At 46.5% G+C, this 27,780-nt stretch overlaps 1 protein-coding gene across 3 annotated transcripts; it reads right to left on the bottom strand.

The window, feature by feature from the left end:
- Positions 1-577: 577 nt before the first annotated feature.
- LOC149872532 (cytochrome P450 2K4-like) lies at positions 578-16,835 on the bottom strand. 3 transcript variants are annotated; one of them, XM_090030857.1, is made up of 10 exons: positions 16,749-16,835; positions 15,155-15,268; positions 14,903-15,065; positions 13,196-13,345; positions 10,905-11,065; positions 6,612-6,785; positions 5,792-5,933; positions 3,172-3,356; positions 2,685-2,826; positions 578-974 (listed from the first exon to the last, which is right to left on the bottom strand). In XM_090030857.1, exons 2-10 carry the CDS (start codon positions 15,188-15,190, stop codon positions 787-789), a joined length of 1,341 nt encoding a protein of 446 aa, XP_089886983.1. In that variant the 5' UTR covers positions 15,191-15,268; positions 16,749-16,835; the 3' UTR covers positions 578-786. The 3 variants fall into 3 exon arrangements, with proteins under 3 accessions (XP_089886983.1, XP_089886969.1, XP_089886975.1); XM_090030843.1 differs by lacking the exon at positions 16,749-16,835 and having other exon boundaries at positions 15,155-15,370; XM_090030849.1 differs by lacking the exon at positions 16,749-16,835 and having other exon boundaries at positions 6,612-6,695; positions 15,155-15,370.
- Between the last annotated feature and the right edge of the window lie 10,945 nt (positions 16,836-27,780).

Here is a 27,780-nt window from a genome sequence, read left to right as displayed (position 1 = left end):
GGAAACTAGGAAGAACTTCTTCACCAACAAGGTGTTTCAGCACAGGACGAGATTACCAAGCAAGGCTGTAAAATCTCCACACCTGGAAGTTTTTAACAGCAGTTTAGACAAAAACTTTCCTGGGACAGAGTAGTCGGGGGTGATCCTGTGCTGATCAGCAGGTTGGTCTCTTCCACCCTTACTCATCTCTGAAGCAAGAGAAGTTTGGGGCAAATTTGAAAACTTAGGAGCGGCAGACTGAATGGCAGCAGAGGCTTTGTGGAGCTGTAATCACTTTGCCTATCTCTGCTGCAGTCCTGACTTCTCCTAGGCCCTTCTTGCCAAGCTGAAAGTCATAAATGTGAAGGGGTGGTAGGGAAATGGCATCTGAGATCGCAGGCTCAGCACTTTGGGGCTTCAAAGGAGCCAGCATCAGCAGGATTTCTGTGCCAAAGATGCCCAAGATGCTTGACCATGCGTCCTGCAGCCACCCATGATGTTTGTCTTGGCTACTGGCTGGTGGAGGTTGGGTCTCCTTTGCAAAGCAGTATTTCTAGTTGTGAATGATTCAAGGGAAGAAACAGAGATTTGTGCCTGTTTTTTTTATTATAATGAAAAATGCACAGCACATTTATAACGGTGGAATCTCACTAAGGTCACTTGACTCCGTGGGGCTGTGAACTACTATGAGAGGGATCAAGCAAAGGCTAGCAAAGCATTGCTTGAACTATAGCCAAAGGCCTGTGTAAAGCTGCATTGGAAGGACTGAAGATACACAGATAAGATAGGCATGCCAGAAAGGGAACCCTAAGCCCGTGCTGCCATACAGATCTTATGCGGCAGGGGCCCTGAGGTCAACCCAACTTCAGGGGTGAGGTCCAGGTCTGAGCTGGAAACACCAGGAGCAGAGTGCAAACTGAACCTTTGCAGGAGGCTTGTGAAGAAGAGGAAGAGCTCCATTTTGGCGAGAGTCTCACCCACACACCTCCTCCGACCTTTAAAAAAAGGCATGACAAACATCAACATTTCAGAACCAGTGGCTGCTTTAGCTATAGGAAGGACCTATTGACACAGGCCAACTCCTCTTCTCATGTAACGATTCAGAACAGAAGCATCTCTTCGTGAGAGTTTTCATGGCACGGGGAGTGGCTAATGCATCCTGCTATGGTTCCAGGGGAACGTGGTCAAGTTTTCTGGACTCATGCTAAAGGCAGCTCCCAAATGCTCTAGCTAAACATGAATACCTAGTCATTCAGCCCAGGGAAGTCAAAGCTGGCCAGACGAAGTGCTGGCCATATCAAACCCTCAGATAGATACCACTGGCTACTGAAAAGGTGTGCCTTAATCCTACTAGCTAAAAGGACCGCTTGAGTTGGATGGCCTTTCCTTTCGTAAGAGGGTGGAGCTGAGAACAGGGCGTTTTCCTAAAAATGTGCCGGTTTGTAAAGAAAATCACAAATATCTTAGAAGCATTTAAAAAGAGAGTAAATTTGTCCTATGGAATAGTGATGGTACAATCATAGACGTACTTTACATATCCTTTTAATTAATCCAGATATATTTATATTCTGAAAAGTCTTACGCATCAAACCAATTTGAATGTTGTGAAGTTTTTGTTTCTCAGCAACACCTTCATTTTTTTTGTTTTGCATTTATACTTTTCAATTTGTTCTTGTTTCTTCTTTCATTTCCACCTCTGATCTGGCTGGGTTTTTTTCATCAATTTACCTGACAGATCAAGGCATGACTAGATTTAAACTGAATTTTTAAAATGAGCATCTGAGTCTACATGTGAAAAAATACATTTAAAAGACCAAATAAAAAAACAACAACCCATACATTCTATTTAAAACCTTAAAAAGTCTTTCTATAGCAAGAAACAATCTACTTTCCAAACTTTTGTATATATTTGTAAAATTTTTGCTCAGTTTTAAAAGCTACATCTTAACTGATTTGAGCGCACATCACCGAGGGTTGATGTTCTGTGATTGTGAAAAAATGTATTTCAACAGGTAAGCTGCCACGATCTGTGTAATTTTCACCTTCCGAGTTGACATTTGATGTGGCCTCCTCAGGCTCTGGTTCAGGACAGAAGTTAATAATAAAGAACTGATTTCAGCCCCTTCAAGTCAAATGATGTTTTCCTTAATTGGGGTTATACAATGCATTGTAGTAGCCCAATACCGAGACGACAAAGGCATTGCTCATAGAAACAAGATCCTTATTGTAGTGGAATGAGAAATACCCAAATTGGGTTACTATTGGTGAATACATGCTCTCTGGAGCATTACAGGCTTATATTTAGAGTCAGGGTCAAAGGTCTTCCCAGCTTACTAGACCATGGGGCTAGCAGATTTGATGCATGTGTGTTTCCAAAGCTGACAACACACGAAGGAGTGATGTGGCCAGAGCCACATTTTTCCACCTTTGATCCCCTGTCCAAAGGGCCAATGTCCCATTTATAGACAGGCATTAAAGGGAAAATATCTTGAGTGAAGTGCATGCTTATCCCTCTAGACTTGTAGCCAGAAAGCTTAACAACTCACCACTCTAGCCCCTTCCATTAATGGGGAAATTGTTAAATTCCAAAGGAAGAAAATGAGAGGGTATGAAGTTTAAAATGGAACAAATCACTAGGTTATGGCATAATCTGCCGGATCCTAGCTCTCTCCCCCTCACAGCAGTAAATAGAAAACAGAAGGTACCTGCTGAAAAAGGCATGAAGGCCTCCTTCTTCACAAACTTTCCTTCAGCATCAAGAAAATGCTCAGGATAGAAAGCATCCGGCTTCTCCCACTCAGATTTGTCTTGCAGCACGGAGGCCAGCAAGGGGATGATGTAAGTTCCCTGAAAATCACAACTGAGGAGTTATCCCATGGAGGAATATGGTCTCTTGGCCACTGCTATAGGAATAGGTACTGAAAAGTACAACATACACATCTTGTTAATAAGGCCATTGCAAATACTGTCCGGGGTCTGTGGATCCACTCTGATTTAATGCAACTAACCAAGACTGGAGCTAGAGCTTGGATGCTGATCTTGCTGCGATCCTATGAGCCCAGCCGACTTCCTGTCCTTTGGGCGGGGGGCTGGATTCGATGATCTTCCAAGGTCCCTTCCAGCCCTAACGTCTATGAAATCTATGAAACCACAGGAGAAGACTGAAGGAAAAGAGGGCTGCCAACAGCTCACCTTTGGAATGAAGTAGCCTTTGAGAGTGACGTCCATGGTAGTTGCATGAGGCAAGTTCATTGGCAGGATGTTAGCAAACCTCTGAATTTCATGGACAACTGCATCTGTGTAGGGCATCTTACTTCGATATTCCATGCGTGGAGGGTTTGACCCTAGTACTTTCTCAATCTCCTCCTGGACTTTTTCTGCAAAAATTGTACACGAGGTGACCAACATTCACTAATGATGGAAAAGTATGGGACTTTTCTGCTACAAAAGATACATAACAGTATATAAAAAATAATATGGTACAGTCTCAGAAATCTCTCTTTCCAGATACAAGTGGGATGCTGACAATAGTTGACTTTAACACATTTGCTCAGCACTATTAAAAGTGAATGGAGAGTTTTTAGAAGGGCAAAGAAAACCCGTATTCTCATTGAAGTGCCAAGTAGGCCTTCTGAGCACTTACAACCAAGTAGTGGTAACGGATGAAACTTGTGCACCCTCTTGCCATGAAGCAGCATTTTTTATACATGGTGAAATTTGGGCATTCTCCTTCTGGCGAGAATGGCACCTGCAGGGAGAACAGAGGTTGACTTCTCCAATGTGTTCTCTGGTGAACATGCTGAAATCTGCTAAGTTGCAAATTCCTAGCACAAGACAAAAGCATGTCCAGTGACTAGAAGAGAGCAGCTCCAGGCTTGCATAAGTGTATCTGAGATTGGAATCTGGCTGCAAATAAATAAATGCATAAACCCACTCATAAACTGATGTTTCATGTTCCTCTCTGTACATGATTCAAAGAAAAAAGGAGCCATAACAGCTTCCTGCTGGAGAACCTGGCTATTCTAGCTGAAGCAAGAGCAGCTCAGGATTTAGCTGTGGGATTCTCCAGTGCAGGGAGGTCCCAGGGATGGCGGGGGAAGATGTGTCCTCATTATTTCATTGGGATCCTTCTTGTGGGATTCCCCAGGGCTCCATCTTGTTGGCTTTCCTGTTCAACATATATATGAGGTCACTGAGTGAGATTATGCAGACATTTGGAGTGAAGCGCCATCAGAATGATGATGACCTGGACCATGCAGTGTCAGTCTCAGTCTTTTCCTAGAGCATGGTTGCAATTGGAGATTGGATGAGGTTGAACCAATTACAGGTACTCCTCACTTAACGTTGTCCCCGTTAATGTTGTTTTGTTATTACATCGCTGATCTATTAGGGAACATACTTGTTTAAAGTCTCTCAATGTTCAGTTATAACGTTGTTTGGCTGCCGCCTGCTAGTAGGTAACTACTGTGACATAGTTGGATTTGTTTAACATCGTTTGGCTTAAAGTTGCATTTTCCAAGAATGTAACTATGATGTTAAGCGAGGAGTAGCTGGAAAGCTGAATCCAGGCACGAGACAGATGACTGTGGTGGGAAGACTTCTTGACCTGGGTGGGGCAGGATTGGGACACCTATTATTGATGGCATTTAGCCTCCTCTTCTCGCTTAGGTTCACAGCCTTCAGGGTGGCTCTTGAATCCCCTGCTGCAGGTGCAGCAGTGGCAAGAAACACCAGCTACCTCTGGTGAGCTGGCTGAGACCCTTTATTTAAATATTGATCGTGGTAACTATCAACCATACTCTGTTGACCTCAAGGTTAGACTACTACATTGTGGTCTACAGGGGGCTACCCTTGATGACTGAAGTTGCAGCTGCTGCCGAATGAAGCAGCCGGCCTTCTGACATGGGTGAGTCACCCAGCATTCCCAAGTCAAAAAATATTTTTTTACTGACAACCAATCTTTTTTACGCTGACTTTTTTTTTTTTATATATAATGTCAAAAGTTACCATTCCTTTACTTTTCCTGCCTGCTGCCTCAGACTGCCATGGGCCACGTAGCCCAGTTTACCTTCAAGGCTAGCAGCTGTAGCACTGTACTTAGACTCCTGGTGGCTCTGGGTGAACTTTAAGTATCAGCCCCACTTTGGCCAGAGATAATGATAAGTATAAAAAAAAATTACCAGTTTTGGGCCATCTTTCTGTCTGGGCCCCAGCTTCGCTGTCCAGTTCGCACAAGCCTGTGTCCAGCCCTGAGCAGCCGTTATAGGCAGGTAACAACCAATGGGAGGCTGAAGCAGCATGTGGTTGGTGGGGATGACTGGGGGAAAGTCGAGTAGGGGAGGCTCCTGTGAGCCATAAAGCACTGAAGAAGACATCCTTGCCGACTGCCAAGCACACAAGGCGGTGCTGCTCTGCTCTTTCTGTCTATCCACCCTTGCATCCCGTCTCATTCCAATGACAGATGTTCAATCAAATTCACAGTTTCTTAGTGTTTTTTTTTAACGAACAACTACATTTATTTATTTATTGTTGCAGACTAAAGACAAGCCTGGCTCCAAGCTCGTTCTGCTCATAGCTTTCCTCCTGTTTTCATATTGTTCCCTCTCAGTTTGCTCCTCTTCCCAGTCTTTCCCTTGGGGTTTTAAGCTCCCTCATTACCCAAATGTCCCCCACCTGGGCTTCCTCCAGAGGGCTGAGGGTTCCCCAGGGCCAGCTCACCCTGTAACAGGCATCTCATCAATCCAACAAACCAATAAATAGGTAGGATCGGTGTAGTGTTGGCCACCATGGGGCCTGTCAAAAAAGCACTTACGCTGAATTTTAGGGTATTTCGTCATTAGCAAAATGCCCCAGCGCAGCGTGGTGGAAGTGGTGTCCATACCAGCAGAAAACAAATTGCTTATGAGGCTTTTGAAATTGTCATTGTTGAAATAACTTTTGGTGTCACTTTTCTCCTGGGGAAAGAAGGAAAAAAAAATTAAAACTAAAAGATTTCCAGTGAGGTAATAAGTATTTACTAAGTAAAATCTGTACTGCAATGCTAAAGGGAACTGGAATGTCTCTGATTCGTTGCATTAGGAAACCTCTCAGTTGTCAGTCTCAGACTGCTGCTGAACCGGACAGCTAAGGCACTGATGGAGACACAAGCATCATTCCTGGCTATTGCTTTGTGAGGGCTTCTGTGCCTGTATATGAAACCAGGAAGCACGAAATACAGCCTGCGCAAGCATTGGGAACCTGACCTCGAGAAAGACCAAAGGGAAAAATGCTTTAGGCTGGGGAATGATGGAGACAGGCTCAGAGCTACAAGCAAAGAGACCTCTGTTTTTTTTCATCTCTGTTGTAATCAGGAAAATAGGATTGTGTACAGCATTTGCAAGTAACCAAAGCTGAGTCAGCGTTACTGTGACTCCATCCTCAATGTATCTTCCTTTCTGAAGTGACTCTCAAGGCCCTGAATTTTGGGTAATGCCTTGATTACAAAAGAGCCAAGAGCAGCAAGCTATCTGCACAGTTCGGCTACTTTGGTAGGCGTGTACTTTGGCAGTGCTACGCTTCTGTGCAGTATGTTTTTACCTCCACTGTGCAAGAAGGAAACAAGCAAGTCTGTAGAAACGTAGAGACTCAGTTACCTCCTGCTGCCGTATGAGGAACGCATCAATAAGACTTCGCTGGTCATTTCTGTCCAGTGTTTTGAGGTGTTTTGTGAAAGCAACCTGTGTAAAAGCATAAAGCTCATCTCTGTTTTGGAGAAGAGTCTTGTGACCCTTCAGGAGAAAGCCAAGTGTTGGGAACAGATTATAGATCTAAAAACCAAAGGAAGTCAGAGACAGCAAAAATAAGTACTGAGAATACTTAACAAGAGGGTAACACATGCAGGTTAAAGGGCTGAAAAAACTTTACTAAAACATGTCAATGTTTTTATGCCCAATTTTCAGACTGGCTAACTGAGGTACAGGAAGCTGTTGTTGGGGCTTCAAACAGCTCATAAACCTTATCTCCTCATACACTAAGCTTGCCATATCTAGCCGGCACAGGGGGGAAGCAATAACTGGAAGACTACTCTCTACCCTGTTTCTGCCATGTGCAAGCATGCCACCAAGCAAACATATATTTGGCATGACATGAGCAAGTGAGATTGGGTCTAATTTTGCTACAATTGCAGCACTTTGGATAATGTAAACCTAGCATCCTTGCTCTTTTCTGGGTACAAGTGAACTGTACAGCTGAGTACTCGGGAACTTGTCCATGCCACCTCTGTCCTGACCTTGGGAGCGCTGCGTGAGAAGAATATCCCACATGGGCTCCAGCTCCACATGCCAGAGAGCCTGGGAGTAGCCTAGGGCATGTGCTCAGGACTGTTTTGAGGCACAGACATCGCCGTATTTCCAGGATTTGGTGCTAGCTGAGTAGGAGTGAGCATTTGGTGTGCACATCCCAGTGGTCATCCCAGGTTAGGGGCAGAGGCTGTGTAAGCAGATCCATTCCTCCTGTGCTGCTGGCTGGAGTTAGTTGAATCTTTAGGTATCAAATTTAAGATAAAATTCTTAATCTCATTTCATTCTTTCAAGGACTTGGAAAAGAGCCCTTGATGCCTGAAAGCCAAGAGATCTCCTGATGCCAAGAGATCGTCCAACTATACAGTTGGTCCAGTAAAATACACCACAAAAAAACCTGCCCTGATCACTTCTCAACACACTCCACCAGGAACAGCTAACAGAAATATAAGTTCAGTGCAACAGAATCAGGGCTCGTGTGCCATAGCATTGTGATCTCTTGTCAGAGATACCTTGGAAGGATCCATATTTATTGGGATGTAACTTAGCCATTGTGAGAGACCATGCCATGTATCTGAGGGTAAGGGAATACCTCTTCGGTGCCCATAGTGCTTGAATGCAGTAAGTGACATGGGAAGAACAGATAGACGTGACAGGGTCCCAGGTAGGAGCAGTTAAGAGCAGCCAGGTATGTTATGGGGCGGGGGTGTCAAACTCATTGGCCCTGCATGCTGGACCCTGCAAGATGTGCAGCTTCTCACAGCCCAGATCTGGACTGCAGGGCTTCCTGTGGGCTGGACAGCCCATGAGCAGCCCCCGTGACAATGTGAATCCCCACAGGGAGCTAAGACCGCTGCTGCTCATCTTCCTTTTTTCCCCTGTCACCAATCTTAGTTGTCAAGGGAGACTAAAATCCCTGATTGTGGTGGTGGGTGAAGGGATAGGGGAAGGTGAGTGTCAAACAAACTTGATTTTCTTTGACAAAGTAAGTAGCTGAGTGGATGGAGGGAATGCCATAAATGTAGTGAAAGCACCAATTAGTATCTGGTATCCAGGTTGTAGCCGTATTGGTCTAGAGGAAAAGACAGTTGGGACTCATAATAGAGGTGATATCTTTTATTAGACTGAGATTTTTGCAAAAAAGTCTTTAATTGCAAGCTTTTGGGCACAAGCACCCTTCACTGGGCATTACAGAAAAGATTGTAAAAGTTCTCCTGGGTAGAAATGATTAGTATCTGGTCTTTAGCAAAGCTTTTGACAAAGCCTCGCATGACTTTCTCATATACAAATGGGAGAAATGTGGGCTAGCTAAAATGCCTACAAGGTGGACAGACAACTAGCTGAACTAGGACTAAGACCTGGAGGTTCCTGATTTCTTCACCTTCCTGATTACACTACTGGGACTAATTTCCCAAAGAAGAAGTGTCTTTCCCCACTGTCCAAGGTCCAGCTGATCACCACGTTTGGGATCAGGAAGGACTTTTTCATCACAGACAGATTGGTATGGACTGTGGAGAAATTTAGCTTCCTTTATAGTGGGAAGCAGGGCCGTCTTTCTTGGATCTCTCAAACGTGCTTTTAAAAACATTTGCAGTGGGAATAGGTTAGAAAAGGACTCGTATAGGTGGTTTGGAGAGGGATGATCCTGCCTTGAGCAGGGGGTTGGACTAGATGACCTCCAGAGGTCCCGTCCAGGCCTATTTTTCTATGATTTTATACTTCTGGGGCCACTGACAGAGCTGGGAGCCCCATGGACTGAACTTAGCCCAGAGGGGTGGGTGGTCCAGCCTACAAGAAGGCCTGTGGGCTGGATGTTTGATACTCCTGTTGTACAGGAACAATCAGTGGCATAACTAATGACCTTCATACTCTAGGCAAAACTTCCCTGTCCAGGGGTGGGGAGAGATGCTCAGTGCCAGAGAACAGGGTATCTGCTTGTAACCTTCTTGCCCCCTAGTTACAATACTGAAAACAATGTCCGAAATTGTTGGCTTCAAGAATCCTGCCTCCACAAACCTTGATTTGCCTGGGTGAGCCAGGTGATTAAAAGGATACTGAACAGCTGAGAGGCACATTCGAAGAGCAAGGGGTTGTTAGTTATTGTGGTGTATGCATCACTTGAGGGTAGCTGTTTGGGAAGGCAGGCTGCCACAGACAGGATCCAAGGAGAGTTGGAAGAACATCTGGAGTTCTTTGATCCAGGGAATTGTGACTTTGGGTGCGTCAAAAAGGCTGGAGCTGGACTGTTCTCAGTGGTGGCGGATGACAGAACAAGGAGCAATGGGCTCAAGTTGCAGCAAGGGACATTTAGGTTGGATATTAGGGAGAACTTTCTCACTAGGAGGGTAGTAAAACACTTCAACAGGTTACCCAGAGAGGTGGGGGAAGCTCCATCCTTGGAGGTTTTTAAGAACTGGCCAGACAAAGCTTTGGCTGAGATGATCTAGTTGGGAATGGTCCTGGACTAGATGAACTCCTGAGATCATTTCCAAGCCTCATTTTCTATGATTCTATGATCTATACGAGATGTTTTTTGCAGAGTTGCCTAATTAACTCCACAGTAAAGTCTTAGTATCTACATGTGCGGCCCTATTAGGCCTCAGTAAGCTAATTAACTCGACTGTAGGCGTTGGTGACATGTAGGGGGTGCACGCTGGCGTTGTCTGTGGCGCCTCTGGGTGCTTACTGCTCAACACCCCCCACCCCGCCAACACCACCGGTGGTGTCTGCGGGTGGTCACCAATTGCTGCTGGCTTCTGCTGCCACTGCCAGTGGTGTCTGTGGGTGGTCACCAATCACCAGCTGGCGCTTGCAACCACCCCCCACCACTGACACTGCCGCGGCCACCTGCAGGAGCTCCCCACTCGTCACCGCCACGCCGACACAACTGTCATCGCCACCCCCCCGCCTCCTGCTCCGTATGCAGCCAAAAACCACTGGCCTCAGGTAACCGGCATTTTTAGATACCCAGCACTCCCACACCTTTCCCCACTTGTGCCAGATAACAGGGATTTTACTGTACTTGTAAACATGTTCCATGGCAGTGCTCTTTATTGCGCAGCAGCACACATGTACATGCTGACATAGGTGGCTGGGGCAAAAGGATGCTTCAGTGTAGGAGCTGCCTGCTGGCCAGCCTCCGTACTGTAGCACCTTCCTGTCCCAGCCAGTCCCTCTGTGGCACACTGAGCCAGGTCGGAGCAGATCTAGTTTGGCAGGCTGACCCCCTGCCAGCCAGGGCTACTCTGACCCAGCTCAATGTGCTGCAGTCCCAGGTGCATGTTCCAATGTGATGCCCAGAAGCAATAAACTGCAGCATAGTGTATGCTGGAGTTTATTGCATCACAATAATTTCACATATGCCCTCTGAGGGTGGAGCTAGGTCATTGTGTCAGGCAGGGTCTTCCAAAGATGTGCGTTCTTTGAATTGTTTTTTTTTTTTTGCCTTAAAAAGGGTCTTTGAAAACTGACTGTCACTCTGGGTATAACTAAATTAAGATGTTTTAAAGCAAGACACTCCCAGCTGTATATGTGATGGGTCACTCACCTGCATAGACCTATGGATTAGCCTCCCATTTGTTGGGTTTCTCAGTCATTACTAGGAAAAATTTAAGATCCCGCAAAGGCCACACAACAATCCAACATTACCATAACCGATGGAGTTCCGGCAAGCTTGATAGTTTCATTGATCAGATGTAGAAGTCTGGTGAATCGGGGGTCTGTGTAGCTAAACCGCTCTCCCAGTAATATGGACACGATGACGTTAGCAACGGCTGCATTCATTATCATAGTCAGGTCAATGGGCTTTCCTAAAAAATGTTTGAGTGAAAGAAGAGATGTTGCAAACTGGATGGTTAATAGGTAGTTAAGCTAACAGAAAGTCAAGAGCAGGACTATGCTGTGCTCTGTGGTGTACATACCCACAAGAGACACTCCCTGTCCCATAGAGTTTGCTATCTACAGACACGATAAGGGGTAAACAAACTAAAAAACATTATCCTTATCTATTTCCATTTGCAGATAGAAAATGGAGCTAAAGAGAGATTAAGTGACCTGCAGCAGGTCAATTCAGAGTTCAGTATCACAGTAAAGAACCCAGTCCAGGTGCCTTGTATTCCCTCTCCCCCACAGAGCCTCACTTATTCTTACGGATCTGAAGGGTGCGTTTTCTTCATGGCTATTCACTTGGCTGCCATATGTGCCACGTGCTTTTAAGCTTCCTTCAGTCTGGGTGAGTTCCTGGTACCGTCTTCTTCTTTGGCCTCTAGATTCATTGCCAAGGCACTGTGTCACAGTTCGAACCCATACTTTATCTGTCCTGGGCTGCCAAAATAGGCCTGAACCCCAAGATTCTCCAGCAGATGAAACACGCCTACCCCCCAGGTCTACCCTTCAGGGTCCTCGGGTTTACATTTTAGCCCGTCTCGAATACCTGATCACAGAAATGTGTGAGGGCATGCGAAACCTGAGAGTGGTGCAGAGGGGAATTCTTAAACCAATCAACCTTTGAGATGGCACACGAGACACAATAATGATATGCTATTCCCCATCCGCCTTTTTCTCCCTCAGTTTCTTCTCCACCCTTGAACTGTCTTTGGATTTTGGACCATGACTTTCCAGGACTCCAGGACCAGTTTTCTTGCAGCTCGTGTCTCCAGCTCCATATTCTCTAGTGAGACCAGGCTAATAGATACAGCTGCTCAGAAAATAGCTGAACCTATTATGCCTTCCAGCCCTTTCTGCTTTGTGATATTTCTAGCTAGTCACAGTCTTGTCCTTAGGTGATCAAGTCTCCTATCAGGTGGTTGGTGGCTTGGTTATCATTTAATGGGAGTCTAGGCAAGAAAAACTGGTTTTCCTAGGTTTTCCAGCCTATTCTTTTGCTGGGGAGAAGCTTGGTTGGTTGTTGCTAATCCTTAATGACTCTCCCATTCAGGGGCAGACACCCAGGCATCAGTTTCCCTGCCCTTAATTCATGAAGTATGGTACAAAGGTAGAGCAAAATCCAGTCATAAGGCCATAATCAGGGAAATCATGAAATCTAACATAACCCAAAAGATAGACTTAGGCAGGTGCTCTAAGCCAGTGGTTCTCAACATTTTTTGTACCAGGACCCATTTGTAAACATCGATGGCCAGTCCTGACCTAGTGCCCCTCACTCCTGACCTGCTGCCCCAGCCTGCACTGTGTGTGTGGGGGGGGGTGTGTGGGGCGGTGGTGTATGGGGCAGGGGGCGGGGGGCCCAAGCAGCCCTTTGCAGACTTGAGCTCTGCCAACCTGCAAGGGAAAAGCCACAGTTTTCCATGTGTTTCTCCTTTAAGGGAGAATCCATTTTTAAAGTTCATTCATGACCCTTTCATATATTCTTGCAAAACATTTTTGGGTTGTGACCCACAGGTTGCAAAACGCTGCTCTTTGCAAATGTGATGGTGTAACCAGGTATATCACACAGCATCAGCTTGCTGCAATTTACAATAATGGTAAAAATACCAGATAACACAGAAGAAAATGATAGAGGTGTATGATATTCCCTGTTCAAAGGGTATATTGCATCTAAAGGCCTTTAGAAGTTTTGCTTAAAATAAGGAGCAAAGGTGTTTGTTTTATTGGTTCTCCACTCCTAAAGTTATTTCTCATTTTAGTTCCCGGTGATCCTGAATTGATCAAGGATTATCACCAGAGTGCCTTGTCCTAAAAAGCGTGTCTAATTCTCTCCCAACTATGCAGCTGATCCAATAAAAGGTATCACTCCCAAAGATCCTTGCCTCTTGCACATTCCCTGGACCATCATGTCTCCAACACGTCTCCAACACTACCATACAACAGCTAGTGGGTTTTCCTAAAAGGAGGAAGTTTGATGAAACAAAGAAGCTCTTGTGTATCCTAATGGGGTAGGAATCACAATCTCAGAGCTTTGATGAAGTTAAGCACCCACTGACCTTTCTGAGAGTCTATATTCTCGATCAGATGGCCACATTCTTCAACAATATGGTCCTCAATGACCCTCTTGCCCATTCCTAAATCTCGTAAGGTTGAGAGGGTAAATCTTCTCATCACTTTCCAGTTTTCACCATGTGAAAAAAGAATACCTGAAGTGAAAGGACAACGTCATGTTATAAGAATGACAAAAAAAAAAAAAAAAAAATGGTTCTTAAACAATAAAAGATGCACCACTGCCTTCGATAGCATTTGCTTCGATTAAGGCTGGGTGGCAGCAGCAGCAGGCATGGAGGCCAGGGCACCTGCATGCGGCACAGGCGCCCAGTGGGGCGCGGCTCCAGCCAGCGCTGCGTGGAAGGAGGGAGCGGAGCCTGCCCTGCCGCTGGGGCTCTGCCCCACGTGCGTGCAGCTCCAGCACTCGCAGAGGGGGAAGGCCTGCACTGGAGCCTGCTGCCTCTCCCACTCCCTGCTGCACAGGTCCCCGCACTCCGCCGGGAGTGGAGGGCGCCCTGCAGCGAGTGCGGAGCTGCAGGCCAAGATGTCCAAGATATTTTGGATGTCCAAGAAGTCAGAGGAGACATGAGAAAAATAAATTTAAAGATGAGTGGAGATTATTTCCCAGTTGCAAATCTCAAACATGAAAAAAATAATGACTCAAGGGCCTAAATTTTAAAGGGATTTTTAAAGAGGAGAAATCTTAGGCTGCCTGCTCAACTGCTTATTTCCACCCAGGCAGCTGGATTCAAGGTTTTTCAGAAACAGCAAGCAGGTAGTGCTGCTGTTTTAAAGGTCAAGTCCTTGTTTTTTCTTCCAGCTTTGCAGCAAGGGATTCCAACCAAGGACACATGTCTTATTCCATGCTAAGATATGTTGGAGACATACAGTTTTTAGAGGTCTAAAGAAGTGGTGCTCAACCTTTTGGCTCGGTGGGCCGTATGGGCAGTGCCTGGTCTATCTGTGGGCTGGATTCAGCTAGTGGCACCAATCCAACACCCACAGTGGGGGGCAGGCCCCCCCGGCCCAGTGGGGGAAAGGAGGTATGGTCCAACCCTGATTCAGCAATGGTGGTGGGGAGGCAGTGTAGAAATTTTACTAACAAGATCATAAATAATAGTGTAGCAGGCTCAGTGCTTCAAGGACAGGCTGATAAGACACAGGCGTCGTCGCCTTGAAGTCTAAAGCAGAGATACAGCCCCCGCCATTAATTAACACGCAGCCAAAAACCAGTTTTGAAACAATTAAGAGTTTTCCCACACTGACCTAACATCTTGTTTCCCTTCACAGTGGAAAATTCCCACCTGCGCGCGCATCTTGTTTGTAAACTATAAATCGCCTCTAACAGTCTTATTCGGGGCCTCTGAGTTTGCTCAGGGTGCCCAGCATGCTGAATAAATTTTGAGACTGACAGCGACCCTGTGTCTTTGGGAATAGCTCCGCAAGGGGTCACGAACTCCTCAACAGCAGTATAGCCCAGCCCGGATTAAGCTGTGCAGGGGGAAAGAGGTCATAGCTCACCCAGGCTGTTCCTGCTGTCTTGTACCAATTTCACCTTTGACTAAATCAGCCAACTTACCTGCTGTTGCCCTTGTTTACATTGATTTACAAGGGTGCTGGTCCAAATAGGCATATAAGCACCTGAGCGCTCTTTAAAAAGAAACATTTTTATCTGCTTGAGCAAGTATGAGTAGCAATTAAACTGAAGTCACCATTTCCTCTTGACAGTTCTTCAAATGCTGGGACTTCAGCTCTCTCTGCAAATGCGTCTGCTTGGTTCACCAGAGCTTCCTTCACCATTTCATAGCCTGAGAGCACCACTGTCTTTGTGAATCCCATCTGAATACTGAAGACTGGGCCATAGGTTTCTGACAGCTTAGATGGAAAGACAATAAGAGTTTTTAAAGTAGTGGGCCAGATTTACCCATTTGAAGTCAGCAAAGCTACACCAGAGATGGATTTACCTCCAGGAGAGTGCGGGAGGGTCTTTTCAAATCCATGATGTGCAGGTTTCCAATGACAGGTAAGGGCCTTGGGCCTGGGGGAAAATCCCCCCTGTTGCAGCAGTTCCAGACACTCTTGATATTCATAATAAACACAAGAGTCAGAGCCAGCACCAGAAATATCCCAGTCAGAACAGTCCACTCCATTTCCCTTCACTGAGTGCAGCGTCTACTGGACAAACAACTAGCATAGAGAAGGATTTAATCTCTCTAGGGACTGCAAAATAGTTAGTCTCCTCCCCACCTGAGCTGTCAGTTCATGCTCAGGCAAGAGCGAGCATTTGCTGCAAAGCACATTGTGGGATGGGGGCTGGCTTATGCTAGGAGCAGTTTGGCAGAGATACCTGAATCTATCTGGCTAAAATCCAAATCACTAGTCCAGCAGCCTGGTCATCCCATTCTCAGTGGGTGTGTGTTGGTAGGTGTCAGGGGCAGCCAAATGATGGAAGAGTGCACTGTGGGTGAGGTGCTTAGAAATGCTCACCTCTGCAGTAACTGCTCCCATTGAAGTTCTTGGGGTTTCTATGGGTGTGAAACCGGGCCAACTCTGTGCAATTCAGCATACATGACTCAGCCTGTCCACTTAACACCTAGGGGCAGCTTGGGGGCCAGATGACAGGTCTCCACAGGCCAGATCCAGCCCATGTTTTTGAAACCTCTAGTCAGAAGGAAAATGAATGTAGAAGAAGCTTTTATGTTTTGGGAACAATAAGAGAGGCCTGTACGGGAGGTTGGGGCTAGGTTTGATCAGTTCATCGAACTCAGAGGAAGACGATGTAATGAGGGATGGGAGAAGATAAAATGAAGCAAGAGAAAGAGTTACTCTGGCAGTAAACTACTCTGCTCTAGCCAGCCTTGTAACAGGGGAACTCTCCCTTTGTTACTAGGAAGGTCTAAATAGGTAGGAAAACAGGGGTCAAGCAGGGAAGCCAGCACAGAAGCCAAGGTGGACTGAACTGGATGACAAGTCCAGGGCCCCTGTTCTGGTTGCTCATCTCAGCCCCTGGCAGGGCTCAAAGCAATCACATGCCCCTCAGACACTACTGGGATCTCCTACCTCCCCTGCTAGTCCAAAACCAGACCACTGGTACAAACGGCAAACCAAAATACAAACTGCTTGGCTGTAACAAAACTTCAGGCTCACCAGCTATATGACAAAACTGTCCTCAACCTTGGTTCTAGCTCCCTGCAAGCTCTCAGCTCCTTGCTTGCAAGTCCCAGAGGTAAGAGGACCTCAGCCATTTGCTTTGCTTCAGCACTTTTGCTGCAGAGCTCTTCTCCCTGTAGCTTGCAGAGAGTCAGACTGACTGCCCTTGCTGAGGCCCTGGGCTTATATGCCTCTTAAACCCTGCCCCTTGTTACTTTGAATTACCAATTTATCAAATCAAGAGCAAGACCTTATAAGGGGGGATAAGACAAAATGCTTCATTTATTGATTACATGAATTAGATATAGAGGTTCGGACACACCACTCACATGACACATACAATCATCCTACACATCATTACACTCAGACAAACACAAAACAACCATTCCATTCAGATATTATAGTTACCAGCAGCAGTTGTTCAATAGGAGTAATGGGTGATCAGCCCAGGCCTATTGAGAGAAGATGCAGATAGCAGGCTGGAGCGGGGTGAACAGATGCATCTGTGCTCTGAAAATGCAGCAGTTGAGAGAGACTCACTCAACCTGGTATATTCCAGAGTCCTCTTTTATGGGGATTGGCATCCTTTGTTTTGCACTTTGGGGTTTTTCCATACCCAGTATCTGTTTTTGCAGTTGTTTCTCATCCATCTTCTGCTTATCTCAGCTTGAGGTCAGTTGGGTTGTAAAAGTTGGTATCTCAGCTTTGCAGTGTCCTTGTTGCCCATCTGGCAGGATATGTGCATTCTTCCTCCTTGTTATCTCCTTTGTGCCCTAGGCCTCAAAGGGATTCTTCAGCCATCTATTAGTTTACTGGCTGTTAACTTACATATTTGGTGCCTTGTTGCTTACAACACATAGTTAAATCTTCTTTTCCTGTCTCTATGCCATTCTCTCACCATTCACCCTTTCATATACACTCATACATAAAGGGTATGCCGAGTTTATTCACTTATGTCAAGCAAAAGAATACACAATGGAATTTTCAAATTACCTACAGGACAAGACTAACATGGTTCCAGTTACTACTATTACACTCTTCGTTAACATCAGCTACATTAGTTCAGTTCATTCTACACCCTTTCAGTCAGGTGGCTCCTAAGCCACCAACAGAGATTTCCAATTAGAGGCCTGATAGCGTAAAGTAACTGCACAACTGCTCCTTGCCTTGGGATTTGATAAAGGGATTTTAGCTGAATTACTGATATAGTCAATCAAATTCCAGTGGCAATGTTCTGTTGCTTAAGGGGAGGGCTCTTATCCCCATTTTACAGGTGACAAATGGACACGAAGTGACTTGACAAAGATCTCAGGTCCAGGCTACTGACCTACCTTATGGTCACTGGACAGACGTTGCTTTAACTTCTGTGATATATATGTCAGTTCTTTACCATTGTAAGCATCCTTTAGAGAGAGAGAGAGAGAGAGAGAGAGAGAGAGAGAGAGAGAGAGTGAGAGGCTCTGCAAATGCTATGCTCTCTGTTTCCCTAGGAATTGTTTTTGGGAAGTGGAGAAAATATGTAGAGGGATTCATTTGTTTTGTTTGTATGGTGCAATTGCATATATTGCCTGAGAAACAGATAGCATAGCACCTTAGAGCTAGTGAGGAAACAATTTCTATTTCATACCACACCCCCCACAACCTCAACACTATTGTTTTTAATTAAATATCATCAATGTTCAGGCTGTTTTGTTAACAAAACAAACCTTCTGTTTTTCAGGTTTTGATGAAAATGTCAAACATCCATCCTTAGAAGTTTTTAAGACCCAGATAGACAAACCTTGGCTGGGATGATTTAGTTGGGGATGGTCCCCCTGGAGCAAGGAGTTGGATTAGATGACCTCCTGAGGTCCCTTTCAACCTTCACTTTCTATGGTTCTATGATTCTATTTACACAAGAACATTTTTTTTATCTGTAACCAATTGAACTGAACCCAGGTTTTTCCCCTGCACCACAAAATGGATTTGCAGAATGGAAGCTCATTTTACTTGCTGCTGCTGCTGTTTATTATGAGTTTCTTACAAATAAAGAATTAGGTGTTTTATAGCTAGATAATACAAGGTGTTTTCTGTCAGTTTACAGCCCCCTCCTTGCACTGAGGATTGCTGGAATAGGCTCCTAAAGGATTTGGCACAGGCACAGGGCTTTATGCTACAAGACAATCAGATGAGATTAAGACCCAAAGAGATGCTGCAGAGATGAAGGAAAGCAAAAAAACAAGAGGAGATGTATTGGTTCATCTTACTGAAACTTTTCAAGACAGCAAAAGCAAGTTCCCTGTTGGAGCATGCACGGCATCCGGCACAGGTTGGCAAAATAGTGGATCTGGCTGGTGGCTGGACTGCATTTCCCACCAGCCCTTGCCAGTGTTGCTGCAGCCGGTTTTCATGGAGATCCCAGCAGTGGGGTCCCAGACTCAAAACAGCTGGTAGCCTTGGCCCTGGAGCAGTTCCCTACCCAGCCACATGCCCTGCCAGTGCTGCTGCACCTGGTCTCCATGAAAACCCTGTCCATGCACTGTCACAGCTCCATCACTGCTGGTGTCTCCATGGAAACCAGCTGCAGCAATGTGAGCAGGGGTTGCTGGGAATGGAGCCCACTGGAGGCCTGATCCCTGTGTCTTGCCAGTACTGCTGGGGCTGGTCTCCAGGGAAACCCTAGCCCTAGCTGTCACAGCCCTGTTGCTGCTGGGGTCTCCATGGAAACCGGCAGCAGCAATGCAGGCAGGGTTTGCTGGGAAATGGAGTCCACTGCAGGCCCAATCCGGCCCATGGGCCAAGCTTTGCTTGTCCTTGATCTAGCACTTTCTTCCTTCTGTAAGGGCTTGTGTTTTGAGTCAGGGGGCAGCAGCTGTTCATCGATTAAAAAGAGGGCATTTTTTCTATATCATCATCTTGCTCCTTCTGGATGGGTAAAACGATTGCTATAAAATCTCTGCACTGGAGAGCATGGGAGAATTTAGGCAAAGTTCATTATAACAAAGCTAGCTCTTGCTCCTGTGAGGTTTTCTTTATGGGTCAAGTTCTTTGGCATGTATCAGGAAAGCTAGTTAGACAGTAAGTAAAAGGGGCCCCTAAGGGTGTATAGAACTTGCAAGCAGCATGGGGAAGGCTTAAGAACACCATATTGGAGGCAAAAAGCAAACTCATACTGCAAATCAAAAAAATAGAGAGCACACCAAAAGAAAGGCAGCGTGGTTTAGTAGCAAAGCTGCAGAGGCAATAAGCAGAAAAAAGGTTCCTTTTAAAAAGTGGAAGTCAAATCCTATTGAGGGAAATAAAAAAAAGAGCATAAATTCTGGCAAATCAAATGTAAAACTGTAATAAGCTAAGAAAGAAGTTGAGGAGAAACTTGCTAGAGACATAAAAGATAACAATAAAAAATTCTTTATTTAGAAGTTAGAAGCTGAAAACCCGCCAGTGAGTTGGTTGGGCCTTTGGATGATCAGGATGTAAAAGGGGCATTAAAGGATGATGGGACCATTCTGAGAAACTAAATGCATTTTTTGCATGTCTTTATTGTGGAAGAAGTTAGGGAAATTCCCTCGGCAGATCCATACTTGTTTAGGGACAAGTCAGTGGAGCTGACCGGAAATGAGGTTTCAGCAGATGGGGTTGTAGAGGAAATCAATAAAATAAACAGTAGCAGATCACCAAGAATCCATCAGAGACTCCATCCTATGAGGACTGGAAGGTCCCATCTGCTGGCCTGACCCCATGACACGAGAGGTCTGCTTCATGCCTGGGGCTCGGGTTAGAGACATCATGGAGAGGATCCTGGCCTACATCCAACCTGCAGACCAGTACCCCATGGTTGTCATCCACATGGGGATGAATGGTGTGGCCAGGGGCAACCCTGACTGCATTATGAAGGATTTCAAGGCTCTGGGGGACAAGCTTAAGGCAACAGGGGCACAGGTGGTATTCTCCTCTCTTCCAGTGGGTAGGTGGAGACCGTGACACAGGGCCTGCATTGTTGAGGTTAACCGGCGCTTATGCAGCTGGTGCCTCCAGGCAGGCTTTGGGTTCCTAGATAATGATCCATGCTTTTGGGCAGGGGACTTGCTGGGGTGGGATGGGTTTCACTTCTCTCCTAAAGGCAAGCGTGTCTTCTCTTCCAGGTTGGCTGATCTCGTACAGCGAGCTTTAAACTAGCCTCGCCGGGGCAGGGGGCCACAGGAAGATGAGGAGACACCACCCGAGCAAGACAAGTGACAAATGCAAGGAGTGTCCAGGTAAGAAACAGGGGTCCAGACAGTCTCCCAAATCAGGGGGTGGCACGTGCAGCTAGGCAAGGCCTTAAATGACTATATAGCAATGTTCATAGTATGGGGAATAAACAGGAGGAACTCACCCTCAGAATAGCCAGTTCAGACCAAGACATAATAGGGCTTACAGAAATGTGGTGGGATTCATCCCACGACTAGGCAGTCAGCATTAGGGGCTATAGGCTTTACAGGCGGGATATAGAAGGAAGGAAAGGTGGGGGTGTGGTGCTTTATGTCAAGGAGCAATACACATTCTTTGTCAGCAGAATGGGGTCAGAGGAGGGGCAAGCTGAAGTGCTCTGGGTCAAGATACAAGGGGGCTGTGGGGAGAGGGATCTAACAGTGGGGGTCTACTACAGACCCCCAAACCAAGGGGAGGAGCTAGACTGGGAATTTTCAGGCCAGCTTGCAGAGGCATTTAAGGCTAGATGTACATCTTGCAGCTAGATGTACACCTTGCTGGGGTCGTTTGATCCCAGTACTCTTTCCTGTCATGGCACGGGGTCAGACTTGATGATCTGCTCAGGTCTTTTCCGACCCTAGAAACTATGAAACTATGAAGGCAAGGGTTGTAGTTGTCATGGGCGATTTAAATTACCTGGACATCTGCTGGGAGGAACAGTCAGCCAGGTCGGACCATTCCCGGAGGTTCCTGGCCGAGATACAGAACCTCCACTTAATCCAGGAGGTGCACGGTCCCACCAGAGGAAACACCCTGTTGGACCTAGTCCTGGCCACGGGTGATGACCTGGTAAGGGGCCTCCAGGTTCTTGATCACCTGGGTGACAGCGATCATCGCTTGCTGGAATTCACCATCCAGCGCAGGGTGTCAAGGGCCTGCAAAAAGGTGGTAGCTCTAGACTTTAAGAGGGTCAACTTCAACGAGTTGAGATTAGTGGGAGAGGCAGGGGAACTCAGTGCCCAAGATGAGTGGTTGTTCCTTAAGGAGATTGATACTCAGGGCCCAAGGGGTAACCACCCCAACAAGAAGCAAGGGGAGCAGGAATGCCCGAAAGCCCCCCCTGGCTCACCAAGGGTGTCCGGGAATACCTGATTGCCAAAAAGGCAGCATACACCCAGTGGAAGGGGGGGGTGCTATCTCCATAGAGGAGTATACCTCCTCTGCTCGGGCCTGTAGGGGGGGCTGTCAGGAAAGCTAAGGCAGACAGAGCTAGGACTAGCGTCCAAAATCAAAGATAGTAAAAAGTCCTTGTTCAAATACATAGGGAGGATGAAGAAAGCACTGGGTAATGTGGGGCCCCTGCAAGATTCTCTGGGCAATCTGGTGGTTGCGCCAGAGGAGAAAGCAGACCTCTTTAACCAATTCTTCACCTCTGTTTTCTTGAGCAGGAACTGGGACTCTCACTGTGATGCAAGACGGGCTCGAGAGGAATGCTTCCAGATCTCAGGTTGGGGAGGACCTGAGAGCTTCTGCAGGGGCCAGATGTGTTCAAATCAGTGGGTCCAGATGCTCTCCACCCCAGGGTGTTGAGGGAGCTAGCAGGGGTTATTGCAGGGCCTTTGGCACGGCTTTACGAGTGCTCGTGGTGCTCGGGCCAGGTGCCAGATGATTGGAAGATAGCTAATGTGGTCTCCACCTTTAAAAAAGGAAGGAGGGCGGACCTAGGCAACTACAGCCCATCAGTCTTACCTCAATCCTAGAGAAACTCTTTGACAAGATCATCAAGGAGCATGTCTGCAATGGGCCGGCTTCAGGGATGGTGCTCAAGGGCAACCAGCATGGTTTCCTTAGGGGCAGGTCATGTTAGACCAACCTGATTGCCTTTTATGATCAGGTCACAAAAGCATTGTGTGCAGGTGTCACCATGGATGTAGTCTTTCTGGACTTCAGTAAGACCTTTGACACGATCTCTCACCCCATCCTCATTAAAAAACTAGGCAACTGTGGCATTGATGCCTACACAGTCAGATGGATTGCAGATTGGCTGAAGGGTCATACTCAGAGAGTGTTGGTGGACGGGTCGCATTTGACCTGGAGAGAAGTGGTCAGTGGAGTCCCCCAGGGCTCGGTCCTTGGGCCTACGCTGTTCAATTTCTTTATCAGCGATTTGGATGATGGGGTGAAAAGCAACCTGTTTAAATTTGGTGATGATACCAAAATTTGGGGTGAGGTAAACATGCTGGTAGGGAGGGAAAGACTGCAAGACCTGGATAGGTTGCAAGGGTGGGCTAGCAAAAACAGGATGTGCTTCAAGTGCAGGGGTGTTGCACTTGGCCAGTAGTAACCAGCAGAACACTTATAAGATGGGAAACTCTCTTCTTGAGAGCACGGAGGCAGAAAGGGATCTCGGAGTCATTGCTGACTCCAAGATGAACATGGGTCAACAATGCAAGGTCACGGTTGGCAGGGCTAACCGGACCTTGTGCATCCACAGGTGCATCTCAAGTAAGGCCAAGGAGGTGATCCTTCCCCTCTATGCGACACTGGTCAGGCCACAGCTGGAGTACTGTGTCCAGTTCTGTGCGCCCCACTTCAGGAGGGATGTGGACATTTAGAAGGTCCAGAGAAGGGCCACCCGCATGATCTGGGGACAACAGGGCAGACCCTACAATGAGAGACTGCGGGACCTGAACCTGTTCAGGCTTCAAAAGCCAAGGCTGAGGGGGGACCTGGTGACCGTCTATAAACTCACTAGGGGGGACCAGAAGGGTTTGGGAGAGAACTTGTTTCCCCTAGCACCCTCTAGCATAACAAGGAATAACAGTCACAAGTTGTTGGAGAGGAGGTTTAGATTAGACATCCGTAAGAACTACTTCACTGTCAGGACGGCTAGGATCTGGAACGAACTTCCAAGGGAAGTGGTGCTGGCTCCTATCCTGGGGATCTTTATGAAGAGGCTTGATGCCTACCTGGCTAGAGTCATTTGAGACCAGTTTTTCTCCTGCCCAGGCAGGGGGTCGGACTTGAAGATCTACAAGGTCCCTTCCGACCCGACTTCTATGATTCTATGAGAAGACCTGATGGCATTCACTGCAGAAAGTGGAGAGCGAGCATAAATTGTCAGTTCTCAGGATGGAAAGAAGTTAACAGCAGGGTCTCCCAAGGATCTGTGTCGGGTCTGGTGCTAGTTAACGCATTTCTAAATGACCTGGAAAAAACAGGTGAATAGTGAGGTGGCCAAAAATTTGCAGATGACACAAAACTATTTAAAGTGGTAAAGACCAAGGTGGACTGTGAGGAACTACAGAAGGATCTGGCACTATTGAGTAAATGGGCAACTAAATGGCAAATGCAATTCAACATAGATAAAAGGTAAAGTGGTGCACATGGGCAAAAACAATCCAAATTATACCTACACTATGATGGGCTATATATTAGCTCATACCACACAGGAAAGAAATCTAGGAGTCATTGTGGTCAGTTTGTTAAAACATCAGCTCAGTGCTCAGCGACCGTCAGAAAGGCCAACAAAGTGCTAGGGATCATTAAGAAGGAAACTGTAAACAAAACAGAAAGTTATCACCATGCCCCTTTATAAATTCATGGTGCATCCACACCTTGAATACTGTGCCCAGTTCTGGTCCCCACACCTCAGAAAATGAGACAGAAGAACTAGAGGAGGTCCCAAGAAGGGCAACAAGGCTGATAAGTGGTCTGGAGGGCCTTCCATATGAGGAGAGACTACAGAGGCTAGGCCTGTTCAGTTTAGAAAAGAGATGCTAAAGGTGGGAAATGAAAGGGTTTACAAAATACTAAATGGTGAAGAGGAAATCAACAGGGATTTATTATTTAGTTGCTCACACAACACAAGAACTAGGGGTCACCAAATTAAACTAGTAGGTAGTAAATTTAAAAGTAATAACAGGAGATTCTTTTTCACACAGCATGTAATTAAAGTGTGGAACTCATTGCCACCAGATGTTGTGAAAGCTGATAGTTTAGTGAGATGGATAAATTCTTGGAGGAAAGGGGCATCAGTTAGCTATTCAGCATGGGAGTGAAGGATACAGCCTCTGAATCAGGATACTCACACTGTTGTCGGAAGGGGAGACTCTAGCTGTCCCATGCAGATGCAACACCCAGAGTAGAGGTGTGGGGGGAGGCAGCCCCTGAGTTTTAACTAATAAATAGCTATAACAAATGTTAAAGGCAGTCTCCGACACCCATGGACAAGTGGCAGTGGCCCTTGAGGTGAACCAAGACCAAAATGATAAATGCTTTGGGCTTCTAAAATAAGAAACTGAAGATCAAGTAATGTACCAGGCCTATCAAGAGGCCTATCAAGAAAAGGCACATGCCGTGTGCTCTGTGTGGGCTAGCCCTGTCAAAGTAGTAAAGCTACCAAAGCTAGTTCTACTGGGTGCATCTACACATGCAATTAATACGAAGCAATAAACTCCGGGGCAGTTTGAGCAGGAGTAAAGTACTCCTGGGCACAGCGTCTACATGTGTTCCCGGGATAACAGCAATTTGAGCTGGGGTGGAGCAGTTTACACCAGGGCCTGGGGCACAAGGCACAGAGGGTCAGCTCCAGGCTTCAGGTAGCAGTGTTGGGCGGTGGAGGGGCTAGCTGGGGCATGAGGGTGCTCAAAATGCAGAGCCATGTGTGGAGGAATCAACCTCCCTGCCTGTCTCACCTGCTGTAGGGCTGCAGCCCAAACCTGCCCCTCCCCCCACACTTTAGTATACCACAGAGTGACTACATGTAAAGATTACAGAGGGAGAGGTAACCCACTCCTCCTCCTTTGTCCAGGTCCCTTTGTTAAACGTCCCGCCACTGACCTGGGAGGCTGGTCTTAAGCCAATGGTCACTCCACATGGCAGTGGTGACATTTTTCAAAACTGACTGGTCAGCATCAGTGGGGCTCAGAAAATACTTGATTTGGTTGCAACCTGGTGAAGAAGTCAGAAAGGTTATAAGGGGGATCCCTCCATCTTGGGAGGCAGGGCTTTTTGGAAACACCGACTCACACCATACAACCCCGTTGTTTTGTTTTTACACAGATCTTAGAAACTGGATGGTTTAGGTGGATGCATACCCCTCACTAAATAGCCAACATGTCAAAAAGGTTAAAAACAATCAGTCTAAAAAGATGCATCATAAAACAAGGACTGAAATTCCTTGATGAAAACTGGGCTGTAGATCCCACAAATGCATGTTTGAATTTAGACATGTTATTTTGTACTGGTATCACCACAGGAGCATGATAATTTTTTGTGGTACACGTTGGGCAACATTCATTCCCCATTTTTTGTTATTACTATACTATAATGAAACCACAGCCAGTAGCGGTAATCTGTGTAGTTGTAATGTTATTAAGATACATGGATGTGACTTTGTGTTCATAGAAAATGAGGGCTGGAAGGGACCTCAGGAAGTCACATCTAGTCCAACCCCTGCTCCAAGCAGGACCAGCTCCACCTACATCATCCCAGCCAGGGCTTTGTCTAGCTGGGTCTTAAAAACCTCCAAGGAAGGAGATTCCACCACATCTCTAGGTAGCCTGTTCCAGTGCTATACCATTCTCCTAGTGAGAAAAATTTTCCTAATATCCAACCTAAGCCTCCCTTGCAGGAACTTGAGCCCATTGCTCCTTGTTGTCTTATCTGCCACAACTAGAAACAGTCCAGCCCTGTCTCCTTTGAAACCCCCCTTCATGTAGTTAAAGGCTACTATTAAATCCCCTCTCAGTCTTCTCTTCTGCACACTAAATAAACAAAGTTCCCTCATTCTCTCCTCATAAGTCACATGCCCCCATTTTTTTTGCCCTCTGCTGGACTCTCTCCATCTTGTCCATGTCCTTTCAATAGTGGGAGGCCCAAAAGTGAACACACTACTCCAGATGTGGCCTCGCCAGTACAGAACAGAACAATTACTTCCCTCGATCTTCTGGCAATGCTTCTACTAATGCAGCGAGGGCGCACTACTGGCTCATATTCAGCTTATTGTCCACTGTAACCCTCAGGTCCTTTTCTGCAGAGCTGCTGCTTAGCCAGTCAGTCACCAGGCTGTAGCTATGCATAGGATTCCTCCGTCTTAAGTGCAGGATTTCGTTGGACCTCATGAGATTTCTTTTGGTTCGTTTCTCCAATTTGTCTAGGTCACCCCAAATCCTAATGCTACCCTCTGGTGTATCTACTATACCCTCCAGCAGGGGCAATGTGTAGGGGGTGCAATTGCACCCCTTGAGCATGGCAGTGCAACTCCTGCAAAAAGGCACTGCTGATAGTGTCAGTGGCACTTGCAGAAGCTCCATGTTGACTGCCACCAGGTTCCTGCTGACGCCAGTGCAGCTGTGCGCCCCCCCCAGCGGCTGGAGACACGCACCGTTCATGCCCCTCAGCTTGGTGTCATCCCTGAACTTGCTGAGGGTGTACTCCATCCCACCTTCTAGCTCATTAATGAAGACATTGAACAAAACCAGCCCCAGGACTGACCCCTGGGGCACTCCACTCGATATCAGCTGCCAGATGGTAATCAATGGCTCAATGTCTATCCGTTGAGCCCAACAATCCAGCCAGCTTTCTATCCACCTTAAAGTTCATTCATTCAACCCATACTTCCTCAGCTTGCTTGCAAGAATGGTTTGGGAGATAGTATCAAAAGCCTTGCTAAAATCAAGGTGCATCATGTTGACTGCTTTCCCCATATCTACAGAGCCAGTCATCTCATCGTAGAAGGCAATCAGGTTGGTCAGGCATGACTTGCCCTTGGTGAATCCATGCTGACTGTTCCTAGTTACCTTCTTTTCCTCCAGTGCTTAGAAATGGATTTTTTGAGGATCTGCTCCATGATTTTTCCAGGGCCTGAGGTGAGGCTGACTGGTATGTAGTTCCCTGGATCCTTCTTCTTCCCTTTCTTAAAAGATGGGCACTATATTTGCCCTTTTCCAATCATCTAGGACCTCCCCTGATTGCCATGAGGTTTCATAAATAATGGCCAGCAACTTTGCAGTCACATCAGCTGTTGACTTCACAGCACTCCCAGATGCATTGCATCTGGCCCCATGGACTCGTACACATCCAGCTTTTCTAAGTAGTCCCTAACCTGTTCTTTCACCACTGAGGGCTGCTCACCTCCTCCCCAAACTGGGCTGCCAGGTGCAGTAGTCTGGGAGCTGACCTTGCCTGTGAAGATCCAGGTAATCATGGTATTGAGTACTTCAGCTTTTTCCTCATCTTCTGTCACAAAGTTGCCTCCTCTATTCGG

This window comes from Crocodylus siamensis, chromosome 1, assembly GCF_052110815.1.
Source record: "Crocodylus siamensis isolate JL-2025a chromosome 1, ASM5211081v1, whole genome shotgun sequence".
Lineage (NCBI taxonomy): Eukaryota > Metazoa > Chordata > Crocodylia > Crocodylidae > Crocodylus > Crocodylus siamensis.
This window is presented reverse-complemented; position numbering and strand designations above follow the sequence as displayed.